We start from the raw sequence: 24,102 nt of genomic DNA, 5'->3' as shown, positions 1-24,102 counted from the left end.
TCTAAAAAGCTTCACGGGATATACTGTAAAGTGTTTTAAAATTTAAAGTAACTTTACAGTGTATATCCTGTGAAGCGCTTGGAGACGTCTCGAAGACACGATAAGGCGGGATATCAAATGCGAGGATAACAATAATAATTAATTATAATATATATATTTATAAATATATAATATATATAATGTGCATATATATAATTATAATTATAAATACCATAAAAACAAATTCAATTTTTCAAATAGTTATAATTATAACAATATATATATGTATAAGATATAATTATAATATATTATGTGTAAATGTATGATTATAATTATTATAACATATTAGAATATATATTTACAATACAATATATAATTATAATTATTATTATCATTATATTATCATCATTATCCATAACATTATCATCATTATTATCATTATTATCAATATCATTATCATTATTATTATCGTTATTATTATCAATATCGTTATTATTATCATTATTATTATCAATATCATTATTATTATCAATATCATTATTATTATCGTTATTATTATCATTATTATTATCAATATCATTATTATTATCGTTATTATTATCATTATTATCATTATTAGTGACCATCCAACACACACACACACACACACACACAGTGAGGTGGGTGACGTCAGAAGAGGGCACGTGACCACGGCTGACAGGGACACGCCCACCCTTCCCTCCGGCCCCGCCCACACACACACACCCCGCCCCCCCGCCCCGCTTTGCTCTCACTCACCACGTACGTCACTGAGATGTTACCCCGCCCCGCCCGGCCAGGGGGCGCTCTAGGGTCAGCCCCTCACACACACACACACGCACAGCCCCTCTTTACGCTCTCTCTGCCTCTCCCACTGAGGCGACGGCAGACGGAGACTCGGCCGCCACCGTGGAGCAGCGACAACAACAACAACAGTCTGACACCGCCACCACCGCCAACGATGAAGCCCGAGCGAGGTACCCCCGTCGTGAGAGAGAGAGAGAGAGTGTGAGAATTACACAGAGAGAGAGAGAGAGTGTGTGAGAGAAGTTGACAGAGTGTGAGGGAATGAGTGAGTGTGAGAGAGAAAGAGTGTGTGAGAGAGAGTGTGAGAGAGAGTGAGTGTGTGAGAGTGTGTGTGAGAGAGAGAGTGTGAGAGAAGTTGACAGAGTGTGAGGGAATGAGTGAGTGTGAGAGAGAAAGAGTGTGTGAGAGAGAGTGAGTGTGTGAGAGTGTGTGTGAGAGAGAGAGTGTGAGAGAAGTTGACAGAGTGTGAGGGAATCAGTGAGTGTGAGAGAGAGTGAGTGTGTGAGAGAGAGTGTGAGAGAAGTTGACGGAGTGTGAGAGAGAGAGAGTGTGAGAGAGTGAGTGTGTGAGAGTGTGTGTGAGAGAAGTTGACAGAGTGTGAGGGAATGAGTGAGTGTGAGAGAGAAAGAGCGTGTGAGAGAGAGAGAGAGTGTGTGTGAGAGAGAGAGAGAGTGTGTGTGAGAGAGAGTGTGAGAGAGAGTGAGTGTGTGAGTGTGTGTGAGAGAGAGAGTGTGAGAGAAGTTGACGGAGTGTGAGAGAGAGAGAGTGAGTGTGAGAGAGTGAGTGTGTGTGAGAGAGAGAAGTTGACAGAGTGTGAGGGAATGAGTGAGTGTGAGAGAGAGAGTGTGTGTGTGAGAGAGAGAGAGAGAGTGTGTGAGAGTGACAGTGTTGGGGGGGTGAGCGAGAGAGTGAGTGTGAGAGTTTAAGAGAGAAAGAATGAGTGCCGGAGAGTGAGTGATTGTGCGAAAATGAATGAGTGAGTGTGAGAGAGGGGTTCAGAGTGTGAGTGAGTGAGAGAGAGTGAATGAGTGTGAGATTGTGAGTGAGTGAGTGTGAGAGAGAGGTTCAGAGTGTGAGTGAGTGAGAGAGAGTGAATGAGTGTGAGATTGAGAGTGAGTGAGTGTGAGAGAGAGGTTCAGAGTGTGAGTGAGTGAGAGAGAGTGAATGAGTGTGAGATTGAGAGTAAGTGAGTGTGAGAGAGAGGTTCAGAGTGTGAGTGAGAGAGAGTGAATGAGTGTGAGATTGAGAGTAAGTGAGTGTGAGAGAGAGGTTCAGAGTGTGAGTGAGAGAGAGTGAATGAGTGTGAGATTGAGAGTGAGTGAGTGTGAGAGAGAGGTTCAGAGAGTGAGTGAGAGAGTGAATGAGTGTGAGTGAGTGTGAGAGAGAGGTTCAGAGTGTGAGTGAGTGAATGAGTGTGAGATTGTGAGTGAGTGAGTGTGAGAAAGAGAGGTTCAGAGTGTGAGTGAGTGAGTGTGAGAGGTTCAGAGTGTGAGTGAGTGAGTGTGAGAGAGTGGTTCAGATTATGAGTGAGTGAGTGTGAGAGAGAGGTTCAGAGTGTGAGTGAGTGAGTGAGTGTGAGAGTGGCGGGGGAAGAGGGGAAGGGACGAGACATGTTTACTCTGACAGACTTTACTCAGATGCTGCTGGTTTGAGGAGTCAGAGTGGTTGAGGGGGGGGAGGGGGACTGGACAGACTTCCCACGCCGACAGAAATAAACCCTCTCGGGGGACCTTTCGCCTCATGTTAATCGTTGGGCGCAGAGACTGCCCCCTGTGACAGGCCGATTGCCTTTGAGACTTTCAGCTGTGCTGACAGCTGTGATGGATGGCGAGTGAGTGAGTGGAGTGAGTGAGTGGTGTGAGTGAGTGAGTGGTGTATGTGAGTGAGTGGTGTATGTGAGTGAGTGGTGTGAGTGATGTGAGAGTGATGTGAGTGAGTGGTGTGAGTGAGTGAGTGGTGTGAGTGATTGGTGTGAGTGAGTGAGTGGTGTGAGTGATGTGAGAGTGATGTGAGTGAGTGAGTTAGTGATGTGAGTGAGTGAGTGGTGTGAGTGAGTGATGTGAGTGGGTTTGGGTTGATTCTCAGGCGTGTGGTGTGCTGAGTGCCATTCGACTCACCAAACAGCACTTTTCTTTAAAAGAGAGCGACTTCTACGCACTCCCATTTGGTATTTGGGTTGGGGGCTGTGTATTGTCAACACTGTTTTGTTGGCGGTGTGGGGGGGGTAGGGGGGGAGTGGGTTGCACTCAGTGCTGCACTGTAGGAAGTACAGTGGTACTGCATTTTCAGTGTGATGTTTAAATCCCATTTCTGCTCCCACACACAGTTTTCGTTCCGAACAGTGGTTCTTAAAAGTGCAAAACAAGGATGTTGGTGACTCGAAGAGACTCCTTTACTGTCAGGGGCGCCCCTCTGGAGATGTCTGGGGGGGTGGGGGAGTAAAATTTCAATGTGCACACATATGTATGTGTGTGTGTGTATATATATATACACACACACACACATACAGGACTGAGTAAGGTCCTGATTTGTGGAGCCACTCACTTGGCTGACCCACAGCTGACTTCTGTGTATTTTCTTACAGTCAACAATGGGCAAGTTTCCAGCAACTGTAGGCAAGGGGATATAATCCTTTTTGGTATAAGCAAGTATGGAATTATTTAACAATCCTACCTCCCCCGGTCCAACTGGGAGAGGCGGTGCCTCAACACTGAAATTCCATACTCCTCTTTATAGTTTTCGAGTTGGGAGTGGATTGGAAGAAAATGGATTCAGGTCGATGTGTAAATAGGCTGACCAGGGGTGGCTTTTGGACGTGCTCTGAATGGATCCTGATACCATTGTGTCCAAATGAGTTATCTTTTGCCCACAAAATATACAGTCAGTTCACTTTACAGTATATTCTGTGAAGCGCTTTGAGACATCTCAATGATGTGATGAGCTGCTATATCGAATGCCAGGATTATTATTATTATTATCTTGGTGAGCTGTACAGAGAAACCCTTCAAAATGAATAATTAGTGAAAATTAGGAGGAGCATGTTTACTTTTCTTTAAACTTTAAGCATTGATGTATTTAAAGAATAAACTTTTGGGACGAATGAGACAAACCAAGTACTGTACTTCCTTTTATAGCACGCATTTCTCCCCCATACTTATTTCCCGTTTAATGGTTACTTTTTACTACGTAACTGCTGCTTCCCACCCCACACGTAAAACAACTGATGGTTATCTCTGTATCTCTGCACATAAATAGTCTTGTAAAAGGACAGCTGTCAGTCGTTTCAAGTTGTGGTGACTTCCTCTATTCCTGAAGCTTGCCTAAAAAGGAAAATGCAGTTCACTCCTGATAACTCGTCACTCTGAGTGGGGCAGGGCTCACTGACAAGTTTATCAACTCCTGATAACTCGACATTCAAAGGCTGAAGGGCTCAGTGATGAGTTATCAGAAGTGCCAAGTTGGCATATGCATTAATAGATAAATAAATTCATACGGGATATTGACAGCATGACGACTATGTATTAAGTAAGGAGTGACAAGTTAAGCCAGGGTCGAGTCATCAGGAGTTTACTGTAAATCACCTCTTAATAATAAACTAAAACTTGCCTTATATCTACTGCTTTAGGAACTGAATCACATTACCACGCACAAAAATAAAACCTCCCTAGAGCTGGTTTGTAAATACAGTAAAACTCACATAAGTCTGATCTGTATAAATCATATAATCCCATAAGTCGTACATCTGCCCTTGAAGCCCCGTTCAAGAGTTTATATTCTATGTAAGTCTAACTTAACTCATACTTTGCACATTAAATTTATGGTCCCAACTGATACAACTTATGTGAGATTTACTGTATAATTTAACTCGTAAAATGAGAGAATGCAGAGTGGCATGCTTATCCAGATCTCTAAAGTACATCCTCTTCTAGGTCCTTAAGCAGCAGCTGGTTTGTATAATGCAGACTTCAGCAGACTTTTCTATATGAATGTTTACCTCTGCAATACTCTGAAACTTCTCAGCCTTGACTGTATTATAAGAGTACAGTATTTCCAGACTTTCCTAAAGTTGGTTGTTATTGTCTGTTACTCCCTGTCATTTTCATGTAATAAGCTAAAAGTACCACTTGTCCTTACTGGACATAGAAATTCTCTGTAATTGGATCTGAATTATTTCTTGATACAACTTCGGAAATGTATATTATGTGCCAAGGACAGTGCAGACTGGTGGAGACTGGCATTCTTTGCTGACGCAGAAACAAACCACAAAACACAGCAAAACACTCGAAGTCAAAACAGAAAATTACACAGATTTATTATATGAAAAAAAGCTTTCGGAGGAGGTGGAGGAGTGGATTTCGATGTCGGAATCTTAAGTTTCAGAAGCGTTTTGAAAAATGAGGAGGGTGGGGCGCGAGGTGGGAAGATTGTTCCAGACAGTGGCTGAAATGTCAGCCGCCAATGGTGAAACGTGGGTAGTGAGAGATGTGCAGAAGGCCTGAGGTTGTTGAGCTAAGGGAGAGCGGGGAAAAAGGGTGCTGGATAGATTACAATGGTAAGGTGGGACCAGGGCAGAGAGGGAATCGAAGTGAAGACCAGTGTCTTAAAGCTCATCTTTTGAAGGCCGGTGAGCCAGGTGAGGATGGGGTGATGGGCAAACAAGAGCCTAGTGCAGGAGAGATCCGGGCAGCGTTCCTCGCCTGCTTAACATGACAACAGCTCACTTCAACACGGAAATTAACTTAGTCAAAGAGGGACAATTTAAAAGTCAATGAAATGAAACGGTTTTCCCACCCGTTTACGTTCGTATGAGGATAACTGCAGCACTTCAGTCAGCACTGTGAATGGGATTGTAGTCACCACCAGTGCAACTCACTGTTTGTTCTGTTCTTTACGAGTCCTAAAGCCAGAAACGCTGGGCAAAAAATGGTAAACGAGCAAGAATAATATGCTTCTGGTTACCCAAACTCCTCGAGAGGCAATTGGTTCGGATTGTCGTGATCTGGCTGAAGTCAATCCTGTAACCAAAGTTAACTTGTTTGGAACAAAAAGCAGCTTGTAAAATGTTAATCTGGATAACCAGCAGTGATGCACTATATTTTCTTTACGGTGGTTTTTTGGGTGGAGGATTCTTTAAAATGTGCAAAGACTGGCCTGTGGTTGTACAGTTTTCTTGTACGGAACGAAGAGCACAGTAAATGAGTTATTTTAACTTTTTTTTAAAAAACTAGCTGGATGTTTTTAAACCTCGCCCTCATGGAACAATCGCATCTTTTATTGGACCACTTAAGTTGTTTTTTCAGCTGCTCTCCTTAATTCTGTAAATGTTGCTACGTGGAATGTATTTTTTAAAATAAACGCTGTACCCTCAAAGTTCTTCTTGTAGAAGTATAAGTGCTGTTTCTTTATTCATTATTCTGTCTTAAAAGCACTAGAAAAACACCTTTCTTACAGTATGTGTAACTGCGGTTGCAGTTATACTTGCACTTTGAGATGTTCTCCTGAAGTGAAAGGTGCTATACCAAAATTTGAGGATTATCATTAGGGATGATATATATTCTATGTTATTTTGGGATTCTATATATAACAAATGAATAGAATTTGATTCTGTTTCGCAGAATCACCATCTTTCTATTTTGGATAAAGGTATTGGGTGTGTGTGTGTGTAACAGAAAACTTAACAGTGTGTATTTGTGTTATGAGCAGTCGGGTTTAAGGGTGACAATCTGTGCCAGTACCCATATGGAACAGTGATTACTTCGGATTTTAAATATTTAGTTTACTGGTAAATTGTTTTGAGAAAAAAATGATGAAAATCAGGATGTAATTTGGAACAAGGGAGGGTCCGCTGCTTTAAGTTTCTGCTTATTAAAACTTGCTTGAACCTCCCCATGTTGTTAATCAATCCAGCTGACCTAAGACGTGTATTAACCAAATGTAATAGGATATGGCTTTCACCACCTAGCAACAACCTAGTGTATCTGTCTGCCTCCGTGACGTAATTTCCTACTGTTTAGGCAGCTGTGAAGGTCACGATGATAAGTGTGCTTCTCTTTGAGTGGTTTTGTTTACAAGTCTCACAAGTTTGTAAAGGAAAGGGTGGTGCGATTTCAAACCAGAGTCGGGGCTAGAAAATAAGGATCGCAGTAAACGTTCACATCACCAGCCACGTAGATTTCTCATCCCGTCCCGTTTCTCCCACTCCTAATCTGTGATGGAGAGCTCAGAGCAAGGAGGGTAAAAAGGTTCATCTCTAGAAGAAATGCGCGGAGAATTTGTATCGTGGGCATTGTCCCATAAAACACGCAGTCACTCCACTTTACAGTGTATCCTGTGAAGCACTTTGAGATGTCCTCCTGAAGTGAACGATACTATACTAAACATAAGGATTATTATTAGCAATGATATAAAATATATGCTATATTATATTAGTGTATAAAAGAGCTTTGAGACCCTACCCAGCGTAAAGGACGCTATATAAATGCAAGTTGTTGTTACGACTTGCACACCACAATTGGCTGCGAGAACATTTTGTATTGTCCGAAGTATCAAGTGCCTAATTTTGTTGTGGATATTACGGATTAAAAACCTGCTGCATCAACTGGGATACCCTAACGGAACAAAAAATCGGATTACCTTCGCCGGCAGGGGGAGAATCATTACTTCTTAAACTGCACTCAAGGTTCAACAGGTGCTTGAGAGATTATCCATTCTAACTGGATGTCTTGTAATAATCAAGTCCAATCTCATTAATTGTATTAATTTTGAACTGTATTTTTATGTTTCATTTTAGTCCAAACTGGCGAGTAGTTGGTCTCAGGAATTATATCGGCTTGCAAGTTAAGATTTCCTGCTTGTAATCTTAACCATCTGCTTCGCTGCACGTAGAATGAAAACAGACCAACAATCTTTTGTTTACTGTTAATGTGGTTCTCAAGCTGTTTACATGGTGTGGCGTGGATGAAACAATCTGTGTGAAGATTGTATTTTTAAAGATATTTTTCTGGTTTGCAAGGCATTATTGGGAAGATGAAGGCAGAATTGAAGTCTGCAGCTATGTTCACCCCTCCCACACTGGACATGTTGGTACTGATAACAGCCTGAGCCATTGCACTGTTGCCAAAATATCAGGACTGTTCACGCTGACGAGACTTGCAGACGTTTGATATTGATACCGTGTAGAAATGATGTGGTGGCACCAGCAAGGTGCAGAGCTAATAGCAGATGAGTCAAATTAAATAATGCTCGATCATTAACGTGAATAGAATTTGACAAATATAAGTGTTGTTTGCAATAACATGTCACATTAAGATGAAGCCCAACATAAGTTTGAATTGCAGAGTGTGTTTTCGCATCAGACGAGCACACAAACAAATAAAACTTAGGGTAATCTCTGCAAGTCTCGTGTAAGAATGAATATAGAATGTGTTGAAAAGGTTGCAAGCCTGAAGAGACATTTATCATAATGATGGGAATCGTTATGCGGGTTTACGATTCTGTTTCATCAGAGTTAAACACAAATTTATGTCAATGTACTTGAAGGACAGTGCCAAAGTAATAAAAGTTTACATGTATTAGCATTGTACTTTATTTTGTTGGTTTAATTGGACAACGATGAGTCAACGAAAAGGCAAAAACTGACTTAAATAATAAATAATTCCAAGTTTAGTTTGAAGACTTGATAAAACAAAGAACCATGAGATGTGTCAGTCTGTCCCACTTCTTAGCTCAGAAGAGTGTGGAGACTGAAACTCTTCATACTCTTCTTGCATTAGGTGCCTTTCACTTGATGGACCTGAAAATAATCTTGTTCCCCTTCAAATTGTAAAGAAACTACACCTTGTAAGCGCCCTTCAAATCGGAAAGACATCCCAGGGCGTAACTGATTCCAGAAACCTCTGAAACCCTTTCGTAGAATGAATATATCTGGCCAAACCCTATCATTTTACATTCGCCTTGTCTGACTTTTTTAACGACAACAAAATTACATTTGTAAAGTGCCTTTCCCTTTGGAGAGGCAGAATTACAGACCCGAGCTGGGGGTCGGGGTCGGGAGGGGGAGGGGGGGGGGGGGAAGCAGAGAGATCGAAAGCACGATTGAAGAGGAGGGTCTTGAGATGGACCTTGAAGGTGGCAAGGGAGGGGGCTAAAAATAAATGTTTTTAAAATACTATTAGGCCCTATAAATACTATGTACGGACGGTTACGAGAACTGGGAAAATCGAGTCTTATGTAAGCATTCAAGTATGAAAGAGCCCTATTCTGCACCATTTCATCCCGGGATATTAACAGTAAAAATATTTGTACTCGGCTAATGCTGGTAGTTTCGAAGTCGATTTTTTTTTTTGGGGTCGTGTATGAAGTTTTTTTAAATATAAATAAAACCTAGGCGTGGTTGCATCAGAGATCCCTGTTAAAGGGAAATGATGCAGTTCGACTTCTGAGAATCTGTCAACTTAGTTGAGAACATTCAGGGGAAGTATGTTGCCATCGTAAAGGCTCGGAAACGATGGTGTAAAAATGTAAAATGTGTTGATATACCTTGTCTAAAATGTAGGTAATAAAGGTATGTAAAATGTCACATCCAATTAATAATAAACTTTATATTTGACATAGCCCCTTATTGCATCGTCGAGACGTCTCAAGGCGCTTCACCGAATATACTGTAAAGTAAATTGACTGGGTTTTGTGGGCGAAACAATTTCATGTTTTTAAAACGTTGGATAGGAAACACAGGTTTCACCTTATTCGGAAATATTTAGAATGTTTCGTCATTAGGAGGGAAGCAACAGTTTGGTGGTGCAGTACAGTGTTTTGTGTATTTCATTATTCGATTGGATTTGCCGTCAGCTCCGAGGCTGATGGCGAAAGTACATCTGATGAATTGGTGCTTCAGTGGCTTTGCCAGAACTGGGGACTGCAGCATCCTTGATCTGAAAATTAAATGGCTGATTAAATTAAACTGGATTCATCCAGTTGTATGTCACTACCGTGATTATGCTGTCTTCCCCTGTGATCTCAGAAGACTGTATTAGCGCAGTGATTGTTTTGTTAGCTTCAAAGACAGAAAAGAGATCTTGTCTCTTGCTTCAGTGTTCTCTTTTTTAAATTTTTTTATTGGGAACCTTTGTTATAATCATCTGCCTTGATAAGTTTTTCCATCTGTGATCTTTAGATTTATTTTGGTGGGAGTAATGCACTTCTAAATGTAGACTCTTCCGTCTGGATCAGTGGAGAAAAATATTTAACTCCCATTAAGCATTTTCATGTGCTTTTATCTCTTCGTGATTTTACTGACCTGTTCATTTGCATTCCTTTTCCCCCTGTTATCCAAACATTTACTTGCAGTGACACCACAGTGGGTTTCTTTCATTGTAAACAAAATAATGGATACCCTGGAGGGATTACGAGGCAGTAATCTCATCAAGGGGCTTCAGACGACATCATAAAAATTTAACTGGATTATTTGCTTTTGTTGTGTTTTCGTGGTGAGCGAAAAGGCATTTGGCTGCCCAGTGTCTATCATTTGTATATCAGATACAGGAACAACGACAGCTTGCATTTATATAGCGCCCCTCCAGTAGGGTAGGGTCTCAGACCACTGCAAATGCAAGGATGACTATTATCATTACTATTTTAGTCAACCCAAAATATGCTTTTCTTCACCTTTCAGAGTAATAATGCAGTTCATCGTCCGTTCTTCGTTTGAAACCCTTTCACTCTCAAATCTTCTTCAGCTTGGAAGGTGACGTAGTGTAGTACAGTACTTCCCATTCGAACAGGTAATACAGGAGGTGGGAAGGAGGCAGAGGAACGAGAATCAATGACTTTGTTTTCGTACTTTATTCCGCCCCGCTCCCCCCCCCCCCCCCCCCACAAAAAAAAACTCAATGCCTGATAAAATCTTGGGAAATGGATCACATTTTTACCGAATAACTGCGTCAATGCACACCTTCGGTCGCATAGAAATAACAACAATTCGGGTCACTCAATCCACGGCTGCTTGTGGGCCGTTGCCGTCCGCACTCGGCTGCCGCCCTTCGCGGGCGGATCTACACAAGTCGGAATTGGCCGCAGAGCCCAAAACGTTCCGTGAAGCGCCCTTCCGGAAGCCCTGACGCTTACGGGGTTGTCTGTTAAGTTATTATTAAGAGTTGAAGGAAGGCGATTAATATCATCGACGAAGATGATGGGAGGTTTTATGTCGGGGAGGGGTGTCAAGTGGACTGCGCTGTGCCGCAAACGCCTTAGTGGGAGGTGGGTGGATGGGGTGGGGGGGGTCACTGTGATAAGCTTGGTGAACTATTACACACACACACACACACATATATATATATATATCATATATATATATATATATCATATATATATATATAATCAATTTGCTTTTGAGAATCACAGAGCAGAGAACCTCACAGACCCGGAAACACAGTTGCAGTTTGACAAGACTTGTATCTTTTTTTTCTCTCTCTCTTTCTCTCTCTCTCTTCTCTCTCTCTCTTTCCTTTTTTTTTTGGCCACTCCTCCCCAACCAATCTACTTCCAGGACTGTTGCTATGCTTTGCTTCGAGTCTGCCTCATTGTAAAAGCAGTGGCTGGCAGAGCGATAGGCTGGAGCTAATGTGCACCACAGCAGAACATGTTGTTTTGACCATTGCAGACATCTGCTGCTCTCAGATACTGACAGTCAAGCTCAGCTTTAGCTGGAGGACAACTTCCTCCTCCTCCTCCTCTCTCTCTCTCTCTCTCTCCTCTTTCTCTCTCTCTCTCTCTCTCTCTCCCCTTTCCCCCCTCTCTCCCTCCTCTTCCTCTCTTTCTCTCTTTTTTTTTGTTTCGACTTTCCAAAAACATTCTTTGTTCACACACACACACACACACACAGCAGCAGCAGCAGCACCAACAGCATCAACACCACCACCACCATCACCACCACCCAAAAAAAAATTTAACACACAAACCAGGAAGGTAATGGCAACAGCATCAGAGAAGGTGTGTAGTTGCTGAGTGTGTGTGTGTGTGTGTGAGTGAGTGAGTGAATGAGTGAGTGTGTATCAAAGTGAGTGTGTATTAGAGTGAGTGTGTTTCACTATGGGATTGTTTCCCCTACATTTGTTACCTACCCCCCACCCCTACCCTACCCTACCCCCTAACCCTAACCCTCTCTTAGCTGTTGCCCTGTAACGAGAGAGCTTTAAACCAGGGAGAAAAAGGTGGGTTGGTGGGGTGGGGGGGGGGGGGGGGTGTTGGGAAGTTTCTTCCCATAACTTTTCCTTCTCTTGTAACTTTGTGGTTTCATTCAGTCGACTGGGGAGGTGACCAGAGATTTACTACCTAATCACATTGTGATTAGTTGCACAAGAGATGATGGAGGAGGAGGAGGAGGGAGAGGGAGGAGGAGGAGAAAGGGAGGGGAGTGAGGGAGAGAGAGGGTTCAATCAACTTTGTTTTTTTCATTTTGAGTTTGATTTGCGTGTTACTCACTCACTGTGGGTCAGTTTCCTTGGATTTTAGTGGGCGAAGTGGAGTGTTGTTGCCTACAAAAGGACCACCCTCCCCTTTTGAGACCTCAGCAGAGCATTATCAGTCCTTTGTGGTGAGTGTATTTGTCTGCTTCAGAGGGGTTGGAAAGAGCTTTTACAGCTTATGCAAATAACAGACCAGATCCCCCTTGGAAAGGCACCTTTCTCTCCTCCCCCCAACCATCACCACCACCACCACCAAAAAAAAACCTTTCCACAGTTCCATGTCTTTTGTGCTGTGACTGTTTTTTTTCCCCCCATCCAACAGCAATGATGCTGTGCTGCACTTTACTACGACCCCTGTACTTTAGCACATCTTCTCATTGCTGACACAAGAAGTCTGTGGGCAGACAACTGAACTCACCAGAGCACCTGCTTTTCATTACTGCATTTGACTGGGGACGTTTATTGCTTACACTGCAGTGTAGGATTTTTAATTCCTAACCTATGTTTCTGGAATTTTGTTGGGGGGGCATTCCTCATGCAGCCAACAGCAGGTTTTGCAATGTCCCAACTAAATCTGGGGAAAATGCTGCAGTGCAACACTTTTTAAGTGTTTCTGTTTCTGGAATAGAAGTTTTTTTTTTGGTACAGTTTCTGTTGACAACATTGGGGGCCAACAGCCAATCCTGATTTCATGATTCTTTGTCCTCACTCACCTGCCCAGTTGTCTACTGCCTTTCTTCCTATCTAGGAGCTGCTGTTTTTGTTATCTCTCTGCAGGTACACTCTGTGGTAAGTCATTAGTAATGTACCTGTGTGTGTGTGTGTGTGTCTCTCTCTCTCTCTCTCTCTTTTCCTTCTTCTCCCCTCAGTAATTCAGTGTGTGCCTTGTGTGACCCTTTCAATTACTGTGGTTAAGTGTTTGTCTGACTCTGGTTTGCTCACTGTCACATCCTGTGTGTGTTTGTGTATGTGCTTTGCTGGGCTTCCTGGATGTGTGTGTGTGTGTGTGTGTATGTATGTGTGTGTGTGTGCATATGTTGCTGCAGCTCCTTGTGTCTTGTCGCTCTTGATCATCTCTTTTGTGTGTGTAATTCTCTTTGCAAATGTTTCTTGTATTTTTTTTCCTTTCCTTTCGCTGGTGTTTGCATGCACAGAGGTTTGCTTGAGTGTGTGTGCACACACACACACCCCTAATGGGTATAGTGTATGTACTCATCTCTCTCGCTCTCTCTTCCTCTCTCCTACTATATATATATATATATATGTGTGTGTGTGTGTGTGTACTGCATCTTCTTACAACCATTTTATTCAATTCAGACATTGCACCATTCATGTGTGCCTCTGACATGGATGTGTTCCAGACCCTTTCGCCTGGGTGTGTATTTAGGTATAAGAGTCCTCTTATGTGTGGGCTATATCTCTCACCTCTGTGGCCTTTCTAGGTATCTGTCTCACTGTTTAGGGATCCCTGCCTCAAATTTGTGCACATCTGTTTGTACAACCGACTCATATCCTGTTGTGTCTCTTGCGAGTTCTCATGTATAAGCATGCCCCTCGCTCCCTCTATCGAGCTTGTGAATGATAAAGGGCTTAAAAAAAGATACAGATCACTAGTCACTCAGTGGAAATACTTGCTAACCACTTTTAAAGAGGTCTTTCATTGATTGTGGGGCCTCAATTGTTGGCTCTGCCTGAACCAAAGAAAAATGTATGCCTTCTGTAGGGGTGGAGACTTAAATGACTTATGGTAAGAACATGGAACATTTTAGGAACATGAAAACATCTTTAGACCTAATACTCCCTTTTTGAGTGCATCACCTCACCTCAAACCGCCTTTTGGGGATTCCACAATCTCTTCGTTCTCCAAAGAGTTATCCAAATGTCTCTTGAACCCATTGCTGGGTTCTAAGCGCTCTGGGACGCTACCCTGGGTGGAAGGCGCGATATAAGTACAAGTTGTTGTTGTATTACTGATGTTTGTCTCAATATGTTAATCCTTTGTGTATTGCGTGTACACGTTGCTTACATCGCTACAGTATTTAGCATTTTAAAAAGAGGTTTACTACTCAGTCAGTTGAATACGATAATCCTTGCATGTGATTTAGCTCCTTACCCAAGCCATCGAAACGTCTCAAAGCCTTTTCACAAGATTTTTTTTACTGTAAAGTGTAGTGAATATGTACTTGCAGGCAAAAGCGGCAGTCATTTTGTGCACAGCAGTGTCCCGCAAACAGCCACGAAGTGAGTGACAAATTGTGTTGGGGGTGGGGGGATGGGGGGGGAGATTATTGGCCAGGACACTGGGTGAAATTGAATGATTATTTTAAAAAAACTGGAAATATCTTAAGTAATATAAACCTATCTGAACACCCCATGCATTGCTTTAGCAAAAGTTGGAAGCAAATTCTACTGAATCGCTTATGATTCCTTTGAATACAAAAAGAGGTGAATGTACCCAGTGCTGTTTTGCCAGTTGCTGCTTGTTGCCATGTTAAGCAACGGTTGGAGTTTGTCTAGGACTGGACGTTTTGTATAGCACTCCACCTTGTGTACTATCACAAGTGGGGATGTGCTGACCGTAACCCCCATTCTGTACAAAACGTCTACCCGAGTCAGCAGATGGAAAGCCTAAACCACTTAAAACCAATGAGAACTGGAACACACTAGTAACAGCACTGACGATGCCCTTTTTGGGGGTTCTGGGGCGTTTCAGGAGAACTACTTCCCTGTTCCTCCTAATTCCTTAGTAGTGGTGCACTGTGCTCTTTTAGATGAAGTGACCTGAAAGCCAACTAGGTGTTAAATTAATCTCTTCATCTCCCCGCCCCCCCCTTCCCCCCCACTCCACCAAATTGAGGTACAAGTCAGCCATGATCTAATAGAATGGCGGAAAAGGCTCGGGGGACTTAATGGCCTACTCCTGTTCCTATGTCAGAACTCTTCCTCCACCCCACCTAATTTGAAGAGTGCAACAATCTCGACTGCGCACCTTATCACGTTGAGTGACGTTGCCTCTGCGTGTTTGCTTTTCGCACACGTCCACGTATCGTGCAATTTTTTAAACAAAAAAAAATGTCGGTGAAAATTTCCGTAAGGGCTTGAAACTGCCAGGAACTTACTTTTCGTTTGTTTTCCTTTTGGGAGTGGATAGTTCAGGGGAAGGGGAAGAATTCCAAAAATATCAGCCCATTACCAGATGTTGTTGCCCAGTCAAATCCACATAATGTGCAGACTTCATATGGTATAGACATACTTCTGGCAATCTGTACATTGTTCTCAAATCCCGGGCCATGTGTGGCCCTTTAATGGTAGCAGACTAGTTGGTTTGGTTAATGTCCAAGACTGATTACAGTGTAAGTAATTATTTTGTTGTTCTTTCAACCATTTGTATTCAATATTGTTACTCATAATTAACTGACTTATACTTGTGGAGTTCGTTAAAGCTTTATTCGAAATATTTCCGTGTTTTTAGTGAGATTAGATTACTGTGTATGACTCTACAAATATTTCCTGGCTGTTTTGTACCTTTTTAAACTTCATTTCTCTGTATTGGTCAGAGCACTTGATTCGCAAGCGAGAGTACACGGGTTCGATTCCCGGACAAGGTGAAACCTTAGACAAGTTCCCTTACTCCACATGCCGCTGTTTCCCTAGTAGTAAGTAGGAACCTGGATTGGTGGATCACTTTTCCAGGGGTAATAATCCCTTTAAATAATAATAATCTGGTTACTCACTCCACGACTGTTTTTGGGACACCTCTGTGTGCAATTGGCTGCTGCGTTACCACCACAAAATATATAATCAATTCACTTTACAGTGTATTCTGTGAAGCACTTTGAGATGTCTCGGCGATGTAATAAGGCACTATATCAACTGCAAGGATTATTATCTTATTACCACCTGCTTTGATGGTTCAATTCGTTTTGTGTCACCATACACGGTCTCCAACTCTCTCTCTCTCTCTGATCTCGAAAAAAATTCCCACATCTGCTCTCTTGTTAAATTGGCCTACAAGAAGCTCGTTTCCTCTTTGTTGCCAAACACTTTTTTCAGTCGTTGAAATGCGAGTCATGGTACAGTGATCCACTAGAGTTGATTTATTTTATGTTTTGCACAGTTTACCTTTTTTGGCGGGGATTCAGACAGGAGATTTCATAACCTTGCCAATGTTCTAAACTTCTCAGTTACGAAACCAAATTGGATTGATGCGTGGACAAGCCATCTCCTGCAAACCCATATGGCAGAGGCAGGCTCATCACTTTTTTTTTTAACTCTTTTTTTGGTGTAGGGCGAGGCCTGAGGTATGGCTGACTCGCGACTGGAAATCTCACACCTGGGATTTCCCCGATGTTGACGGCTTCTGGTGAAAAGCGGCCAGCTGCGATTGCACAGATATTGGAAATTGTAGCTTGGGAAGTGTGCAATGATCTCAGCTGTGGGAGACAAAGCAGGTAGGAATACACTCTCTATTAAACCTTCAGAAGCCCAGAATTTCTGATCTAAGTCGCTGAATGTAATATTAGTCTAACATTTTTACTGAATCCCAAATCAAGAGCTAAATAACTACTGCACTGACTTTTGAGGGGACCTGAGTTTTCATTTGTCCACCACTAGATGTCATTTGAGCTTTGGATGAATGTGTTGCGGAGTCTTTTGATGTTCCTTCGTCCAGAGCTCTGATATCTGGACACCAGTTGTGTACATCTGTGCATTTTGTTTATTCAAGAAACTAATTTCTGCTTTGCCTCCCAGTTGCTTCCTTAATCTTTTATTAAAGATTTTTGTTATTAAAGATTTATTAAGATCTTTTATTAAAGATTTATGAAGATTTAATATCCAATCTTTTATTGGGTAATAAAGATTTTCGCTCTGAACTCTTTATAGAATCAGTCGCTGGTGGTTTTATTCGTTCTTTCTCATCTGCGCCAATCTGGTTTTTTTTTCTTTCTATTCCTCTCTCGTTGGCCACAGCACCTCCTCATATGCTGTATTTTTAGTCACGACCGTGGATTGGCATGCAAAATATTTTGTCTCGCGGAATCTGACACTTGTTCGCCGTCCGACCCGGGTTCGGCTTGACTGCGAAGCTCTCCGAGACCTTATCCTACGTGTTGTTGGAAGGAGAGTCCAGCACAAGGGCATCCACGTGGGAACGGAATGTAGCTCGTGCCGTGTTGTGCTGTAGGTTTGCCTTCTGATTGACACTATGACTTCTAACGTGTTAAGTCATTTTTTGGGTGTACATTTCCAAGCTCCGACAGCAATCCCTTACCTCTTGTCCAAGTTCTTCCAGCACGGCAGTGATTCTCTTGTGTAGTTTTTATGACTTGGCTGGCCATCTGCGTTCCCTACATGCGAGTTTCCCCGTCCCGTTCCGGTTAAGAACGCACCGTGCTTACCTTCGGGTTTTTTTTTCACTCCTCCAAATCAGTACTGTAGGTACTCCCATGTTGTTGTTTGCTTTGGGACCACAGGTTAAGTAGTTTTCGGTCGGTTGAGCAAATTTGAAAGTCCAAACTCGTCTGATGTTTCAAGATAATTAAATGTTGAACATTTCGGCTAGCCGGCTTGGGGAAGGTTAAGGTTTCCTGACTCGCTGAATTAATTGCTACTGGGACATGCAGTGCATGAAAGTGTTTCTATTCAGGCAGTCAGCTGTCCAGGTCGGTATCTTCCTTTGCCCAAATTCCCCTTTATTTTTTATTCTTAAAAACTGGCTAGCTGTGAAATCAAATCTGCCTTTTATCGGAATTCTGCAGTGTTGTTGAGAGCCTCACTACAGAGCAGTGTTTGTTTTCTCCTAAGGCACCAGAATTGTGCCCATATACCGACATAAAAGTGGAAACTATTTAGAGTATGTTCGCACTTTAGACTTAACCTTGACACGCCTGCTTTAAACGCTGAGCTGTCTGCGCAGGAATTTTAACACCTGTCTTCAGTCTTTCCATATGCAGCCATGCTGTTTCTATGGCTTCTTGTTTTGTCATCCTAACCCTATTTTGTTCAGTCGAGTAGAAAATTACAGCTTTCTAATCTAATCATCTATCGGAGAATTAAACAGACCTAAATGGTGAAGTAGATTCCACTGTAAGCCCATCACGTGACCACAAACACACAAATACCGTCTTGAACACCACGGCTCAATATAGTACAATTATTATCAAGTCTTATTGTAAGTCGTGCAGCAGCGAACCCCTTCCCTCCCCTTCCTCCTTTTATAAATCATAAATAAATGATCCTTTGAAACGCCCAGGACAGGATTTGGTATTGCTCTTTAAAATGGGTCAACAATGTAGTTGGATGACAGCCCTGTGCATGATGAAAGACTTAACAACTTTAAAAATGTGGATGCCTTTTCAGCAGCGAGTGTTGGGGCTGTGACTTGTCCTTGGGTAGGATTCCGTTGTCACCAGGCAGTCTGAGATCTCACCTGTGGCTGCTTGTCACTCGCTGTACAGACCGACCAACTAATCATCACAGCGAGGACTCGCCCTGTGCTCGCCCAACGGCTTCAAACCACCCAAGAAAGGATATCCGTACAGCAGCAGTGACTCGGGTTAACTTTATCTCTTTCGGTCCTTTCTCGTGCCCTGTTGTGCCAGCCGTGGATGCAAACGGTTAACCCGGCTCAGCCGCGGGACTTTTCCTTGCTCTTTTATTTTAAGTTATTTTCGCTTCATTTCTAGCCGAGCGCGGTGCTTGCCAACAATAAGATAATAATGTGAATATAATAATCCTTGCGTTTGACGCGGCGCTTTTCACGTCTTCTGGACGTCTCAAAGCGCTTCACAGCATACACTGTAAAGTGAAGTGACTGTATACTTGTGGGCGAATGTTGGAAGATACGTTTTCCTCCACCAACCAGGGAGTTTGATGGGCTGTATATTGATGTCAAGTCATGATTGGGTAACAAAGCCTGTTGTAGGTCAGGTCAGGACTAGTACTGCAATTATTTTTCTCTTTCCCTGCACATCTTGGGAACATCGTGTTATAGAAACACAGTTTCGTCTGGCAACTAGTGAAGCAAATCCCTTGAGGGAAGTCGAGTTAGAATGGCAGTGAGTATCTAACTGAATGCTGGGTTATCCGAATGGGACCTGACACGTTCAATGGCAAAAGCTACCAACTGAGATTGTGTGGTGATCCACTGTACAGTATTTGCACGGTGTGAGCGGTTGCAGTGTTCCAGTGTGCTTTTAAGATAACTTGCGGGAAATTACAAAATGGTATTTTCTTAATATTTTAAGTTTCCTCAGTACTTTTTGTTGATGTATTGCAAATGATAATACAAAAATGGAAACGGTTAGCACTACTTTGAACGTCTGGTTTAAAACACCCAATTGGCCAATAATTTCTTTATATCCTGCTGTTCGGTTACAATTGTAAGACTAGTTATTTGGTTTGCATTACACAAGGGATCAAGATGACTGCAAATTGTCATAAACCTGTTCCTTCTCTGTGGCCGAGTGCTTGGATGGTTTCTTTTGGGAGTAGCAGAAAGAGGGTTGTTCTTGTAACCGTTTTTTCTGGACCACTAATGGTGTCGTTATTGCTCAAATGAATTTTAAAGAGTCGTGTAAACTTAACTGAGTTACTAGGAAATAATGATGAAAGCGAGCAGTCATTTCCTGGGATGGGAAGTTGTAGTTTGTGACCGTTTCAATTCTTGCTACAAAAAGAAAATACTTTGCATTGTTGACACCCTGGCAATTGAACACTTGTTTAAAAGGGGAATAATGGTTCCTGGTTTGTACAGTGGTTTGTACGATGGTTTCAATTGATATACCCCAGGGAATTACACACCCGCATAATGGAACAACTACTACAACTTGCATTTATATGGTGCCCTTCATGCAGGGTAGCGTCCCAGAGCGCTTGACAGTGACGGTAGGCACAGTCGAAGAAGTAGGTAGGTGTGTAATATTGCCCAATATGTCTGAACTGCCTCAAACCTCCCGCTCTGCCTCTCTTCCCGTTGTTTTCCGCGCTGCCTCAACCCGCGTACAACCTCATAAAAGACAGCGGGGAAGGGGCGACTGGAAGAGTGCCGGGGCAGGGTGGTATGACTCATAAATAAATACAAAAATGTGCTATAGAAATAAATGCGCTATATAAATAGAAAATGAATGAAAGCCGGCATCCATATGTATATTTAGGTGAGGGAAGCATTCGTTTACCCTGCTTTTCTTACAGTGTACAAAATTAGCCAAAACCGATATAAAAATAACCTGGAGTTTGAAGCCCACTTTTAAATTTGAGTGCTGCTTCATGACATGGAGATTAAACTTTCATCTTAATTAGGCATAGATCCTAATTATTATCGAAGATTGTATGAATAAAAGTACATTGTACTAGCTGTGATCATTTAAAGCTATGTTAGGTGCTTTGCCCACAAAACGCACAGTCCATTCACTTTGCAGTATATTCTGTGAAGCGTTTTGAGACGTCTCGATGACATGATAAGGCGCTATATCAAATTACATAGAATATACAGGACAGAAACGGGCCATTTGTCCCAACTGCCGGCGTTTATACTCCAAATGCAAGGATTATTATTATTAACCTTGGCATAATGAGAAATTGCTGTGAAGTTCAATTAACTTTTTTTTAAAAATAAAGCGTATAATATTTCTCTCCATATATTTGGTACTTTGTGCTGAATTTACTATTAAAACTTTAACCATAGGAAATCTTATTCACCTTGCAGCCCTTACAATGAAAACTACGAAGCGTACAAGTTAGGTAAAATCCTAGAATCTCTGTGACGGGACAGCCGTTTAATTGGAATTGTGGCTTCTTGAAATGCCACGGAAGCTATTTCTCTTGATAGTGCAAAACAAACAGCTGCCTTGTCTGACGTAAGTTTTGCTTATGTATCGACCATGCATTCTAATAACAGGGAGTTACTCTGCCACCTGAGGGCACAAACAGATATACATACACATATCTGAAAGATTACCAGTTGGCATTTGCTCGTTTCGTGTTTTCAAATATTTTTTTTAAGCCTGTACGCGAAGAGTTATGTCTCACAAAAGTGGCTTGCCTCAAACAAAACTGTTGCCAACATTTTTTTTTGGGGGGGTTAACTTTTAATGACTGCAAAACAGTGTGCTGCAATGATTCTCTGCGTGACAATGCGACCTTATTGCGGTTGCAGTAATAATGCACAGCCTGCTGTACTGCTGCTGGACCGCATACAAGAAACTACAGTACAAAAATAAAACAAAAACGCTCTGCATCGTGCCCTCTGACAGCTGCAGTTATAGTCCCCATGAGCTGCTGAATTTTAATTCCTGCTGCTAATTATTGGCTGGGCTTGCTATCAGCTGGTAACAAAGGACCTACTGTATATTCGTCATGAATCCATGCCTGTGTGTGATGGGTTGTAGGCAGAGTGTGACATTCAAAGCAGGAACAAGGGCTTTTACAATTAGTAAATGAATACCTCCGTCTCTCCCAAAGGGTAATTAAGCTTGTGAGTGCTACCTGAAATAGAATATGCTGAAGATGTTCAATAGACAAGCTTGTATTTGATTTTTAAGACCACTTCTGGAAGAACTTGGTGCCTAATCTAATTGTCAGAAACAGCTGGGATGGATGTGGACCATCTACACCACATCTATTTCCGTTTTGCCCTCTGCTTAACGTTTGTAACGGACTCGAATTAAGTGAAGTCACTCGTATTATTTCCTATTTTCACTGTTCAATATATGATTCTAATGAGAATACGTAGGATTTAGTATGTGGTACTGAACTTTTATAGTTAAATCGACTACTTTTTTTTCTTGCAGATACAATAGAGGAATACTTTGAATATGAGGCAGAGGAGTTTTTGCTTTCTCTGTCCTTGTTGATCACGGAAGGTCGCACACCAGAATGCTCGGTGAAAGGTCGTACCGAAGGGTTTCACTGCCCTCCAGCACAGCTCGGACAATCCTTAACTACGAAACACGAATGCATTGAAAAACTGCCCCAGGTATCAATCAGTATGATGTTGTTTTTTAAAAAAAAAAAAACTTTTTGCACACTGTAGCTGTAACTGATTCCAATTTTTTTTATAAAACAATGGATTTTCTTTTTTAAATGATCATTTAAATGCTCATTTGCCTGAAGTACAGTGTACAATGTTGGATTTGAGTGGGAGGAAGTTTTAAATTAATTTCTCTTTGGATATATTTCAATAGTGTTGTGAAGCCAGAAGAACCAGATCAGAGATTTTGCTTCTGTGGAGAAATAATATTCCCATCATGGTTGAAGTGATGCTGCTTCCTGACTGTTGCTATAGCGACTCCGATGGTCCATCCACGGAGGGGAGTGATATAAACGACCCCGCGATCAAACAGGATGCTTTGCTACTGGAAAGGTGGTCCTTGCAGTCAATGTCCAAACAGTAAGTTCTTTGCCATCAGGTAAAATGCTAAGAAGATATTGATCAACTTTAAAAGCGTCGGGAGAAATCAATACATTTTATTTTATTTTCTCTTTCAAAAAGAATTGAGGTTATCCAGTCCAAATAACGAACAAAAAAAAAAACATTGTTTGGCTTAGAAATGAAAATTGATTCAAAGCATCTGGGAAATCGATTCCTGAGTATTTTGCTTGTTTGTTTTTCGGTGCAGAATTTTATAACTATTATCCTTAATCCTCTTGCTCTACAGTTAATAAAAGATTTAGAATTCTGCAGATGCAAAGTAAATTGCTAGTGGGGAGCTATCGATGGGATTAATTGCCCGCTTTGAAAACAGTCTCTTCAGAGTTCAACAGAAACAACTAAAGTTGCTGTTATGAACCTTACTTGTTTTCTGTCTGTTGCTTTTTTTTTTCTTTGTTAGACTCAACTCCTCTTTCTCTGGAGAAATCTACTGCACTTTTGAATGTGCTGGAATCAAATGAGCATAGTACACTTTACTTGTATGATTAAAATGTTCTTTCGCTTTAAAATCTTGGGTATATTAGTGCTTGAACGAGTGTGTGTGTTTATTTTTCCAGAGATTTTTATGACTGATGAAGTCATACATTTTGCTTGTGCGGTCTTCACAGCAACTTACAACGAGTCTATTGGGTGCTATCAATGTAGTTGTGTTTCCTACAACCTTATGGGGTAACTGAATGTCACTTCATCCAATTAGCTTACGTCTTTTAGATGGAAGGAGGGGGTGCTATGGAACCCACAGTTTGAGTAATTCCAGTTTCGAGAGTTGTGTTGTACTAGTCTGTGCTACAGTGAGACGCAGATCTCTTGGTGGGGGGTGGGGTGGGGGGGGAAGATATAAGGCCAGCAACCTAGGGAGTGAGTCAGAGGGGATCACAAGGCCAGTCATGGTTTTTGTGACATCATTGGGCCACAGTTCAGGATGGTTGGATTAGGGGACAAGGCCAGAAAGTGCATGGAAGTGTTCCCGTGTGGCCACACTCTCCCTCCCCAGCACTCGTCTATCGAGGAGATTTGACAACCGAAGACGTTGGTTAGGGAGCTGGGTCTACAGGGGATGAGTTTGATTTGGCCCCTGTACGTTTTTTCTTTTGTCTGGTGATTGGGAGAATACGTGTGAATTCTTCCCTCTTTGTCCTGACTTATCTTGACAGCATATTGTCTTGCTCCCAGGTCCCTTACGGGCTTTCTAAGGTGCCTGTTCACATGGAGGTGAATGAGTCGTGCAGGTCAGACGTATCTTGGATGGCTGAGGAAGTGAAGTGGTGGTGGGGGGTGGGGTGGATGCCTCACATTAGAACTCACTCAAAAAATTGTTAGGACGTGCTTGATTTCCAAGTATCCGAACAGGTCCTGTTGAAATTGGCAGTTAAGTTCGCTGTTGGCGACGTGATCCAGTCTGCA

The 24,102-nt window shown here is 42.1% G+C and overlaps 1 protein-coding gene across 6 annotated transcripts in view; it reads left to right on the top strand.

Annotated features, from left to right (window-relative positions):
• Nucleotides 1-798: 798 nt before the first annotated feature.
• fam214a (family with sequence similarity 214 member A) overlaps nt 799-24,102 on the top strand; it is a 36,970-nt gene continuing 13,666 nt past the window's right edge. For 2 of the 6 annotated variants that reach the window (XM_007906186.2, XM_007906214.2), the window contains exons 1-4: nt 11,590-11,790; nt 16,555-16,717; nt 22,058-22,242; nt 22,451-22,656. In XM_007906186.2, coding sequence (XP_007904377.1) covers nt 16,690-16,717; nt 22,058-22,242; nt 22,451-22,656 — 419 coding nt within the window. In that variant the 5' untranslated portion in view covers nt 11,590-11,790; nt 16,555-16,689. Of the gene's footprint in view, nt 975-11,589; nt 11,791-12,995; nt 13,056-13,899; nt 14,014-16,554; nt 16,718-22,057; nt 22,243-22,450; nt 22,657-24,102 lie in introns of those variants that run through there. The other 4 variants (XM_042344044.1, XM_007906194.2, XM_007906211.2 and 1 more) reach the window with 4 other exon arrangements.

Source organism: Callorhinchus milii, unplaced genomic scaffold, assembly GCF_018977255.1.
Source record: "Callorhinchus milii isolate IMCB2004 unplaced genomic scaffold, IMCB_Cmil_1.0 Scaffold26, whole genome shotgun sequence".
NCBI lineage: Eukaryota > Metazoa > Chordata > Chondrichthyes > Chimaeriformes > Callorhinchidae > Callorhinchus > Callorhinchus milii.
Note: the sequence above shows the minus strand (reverse complement) of the source record. Positions and strands in the feature narration are given on the sequence as shown.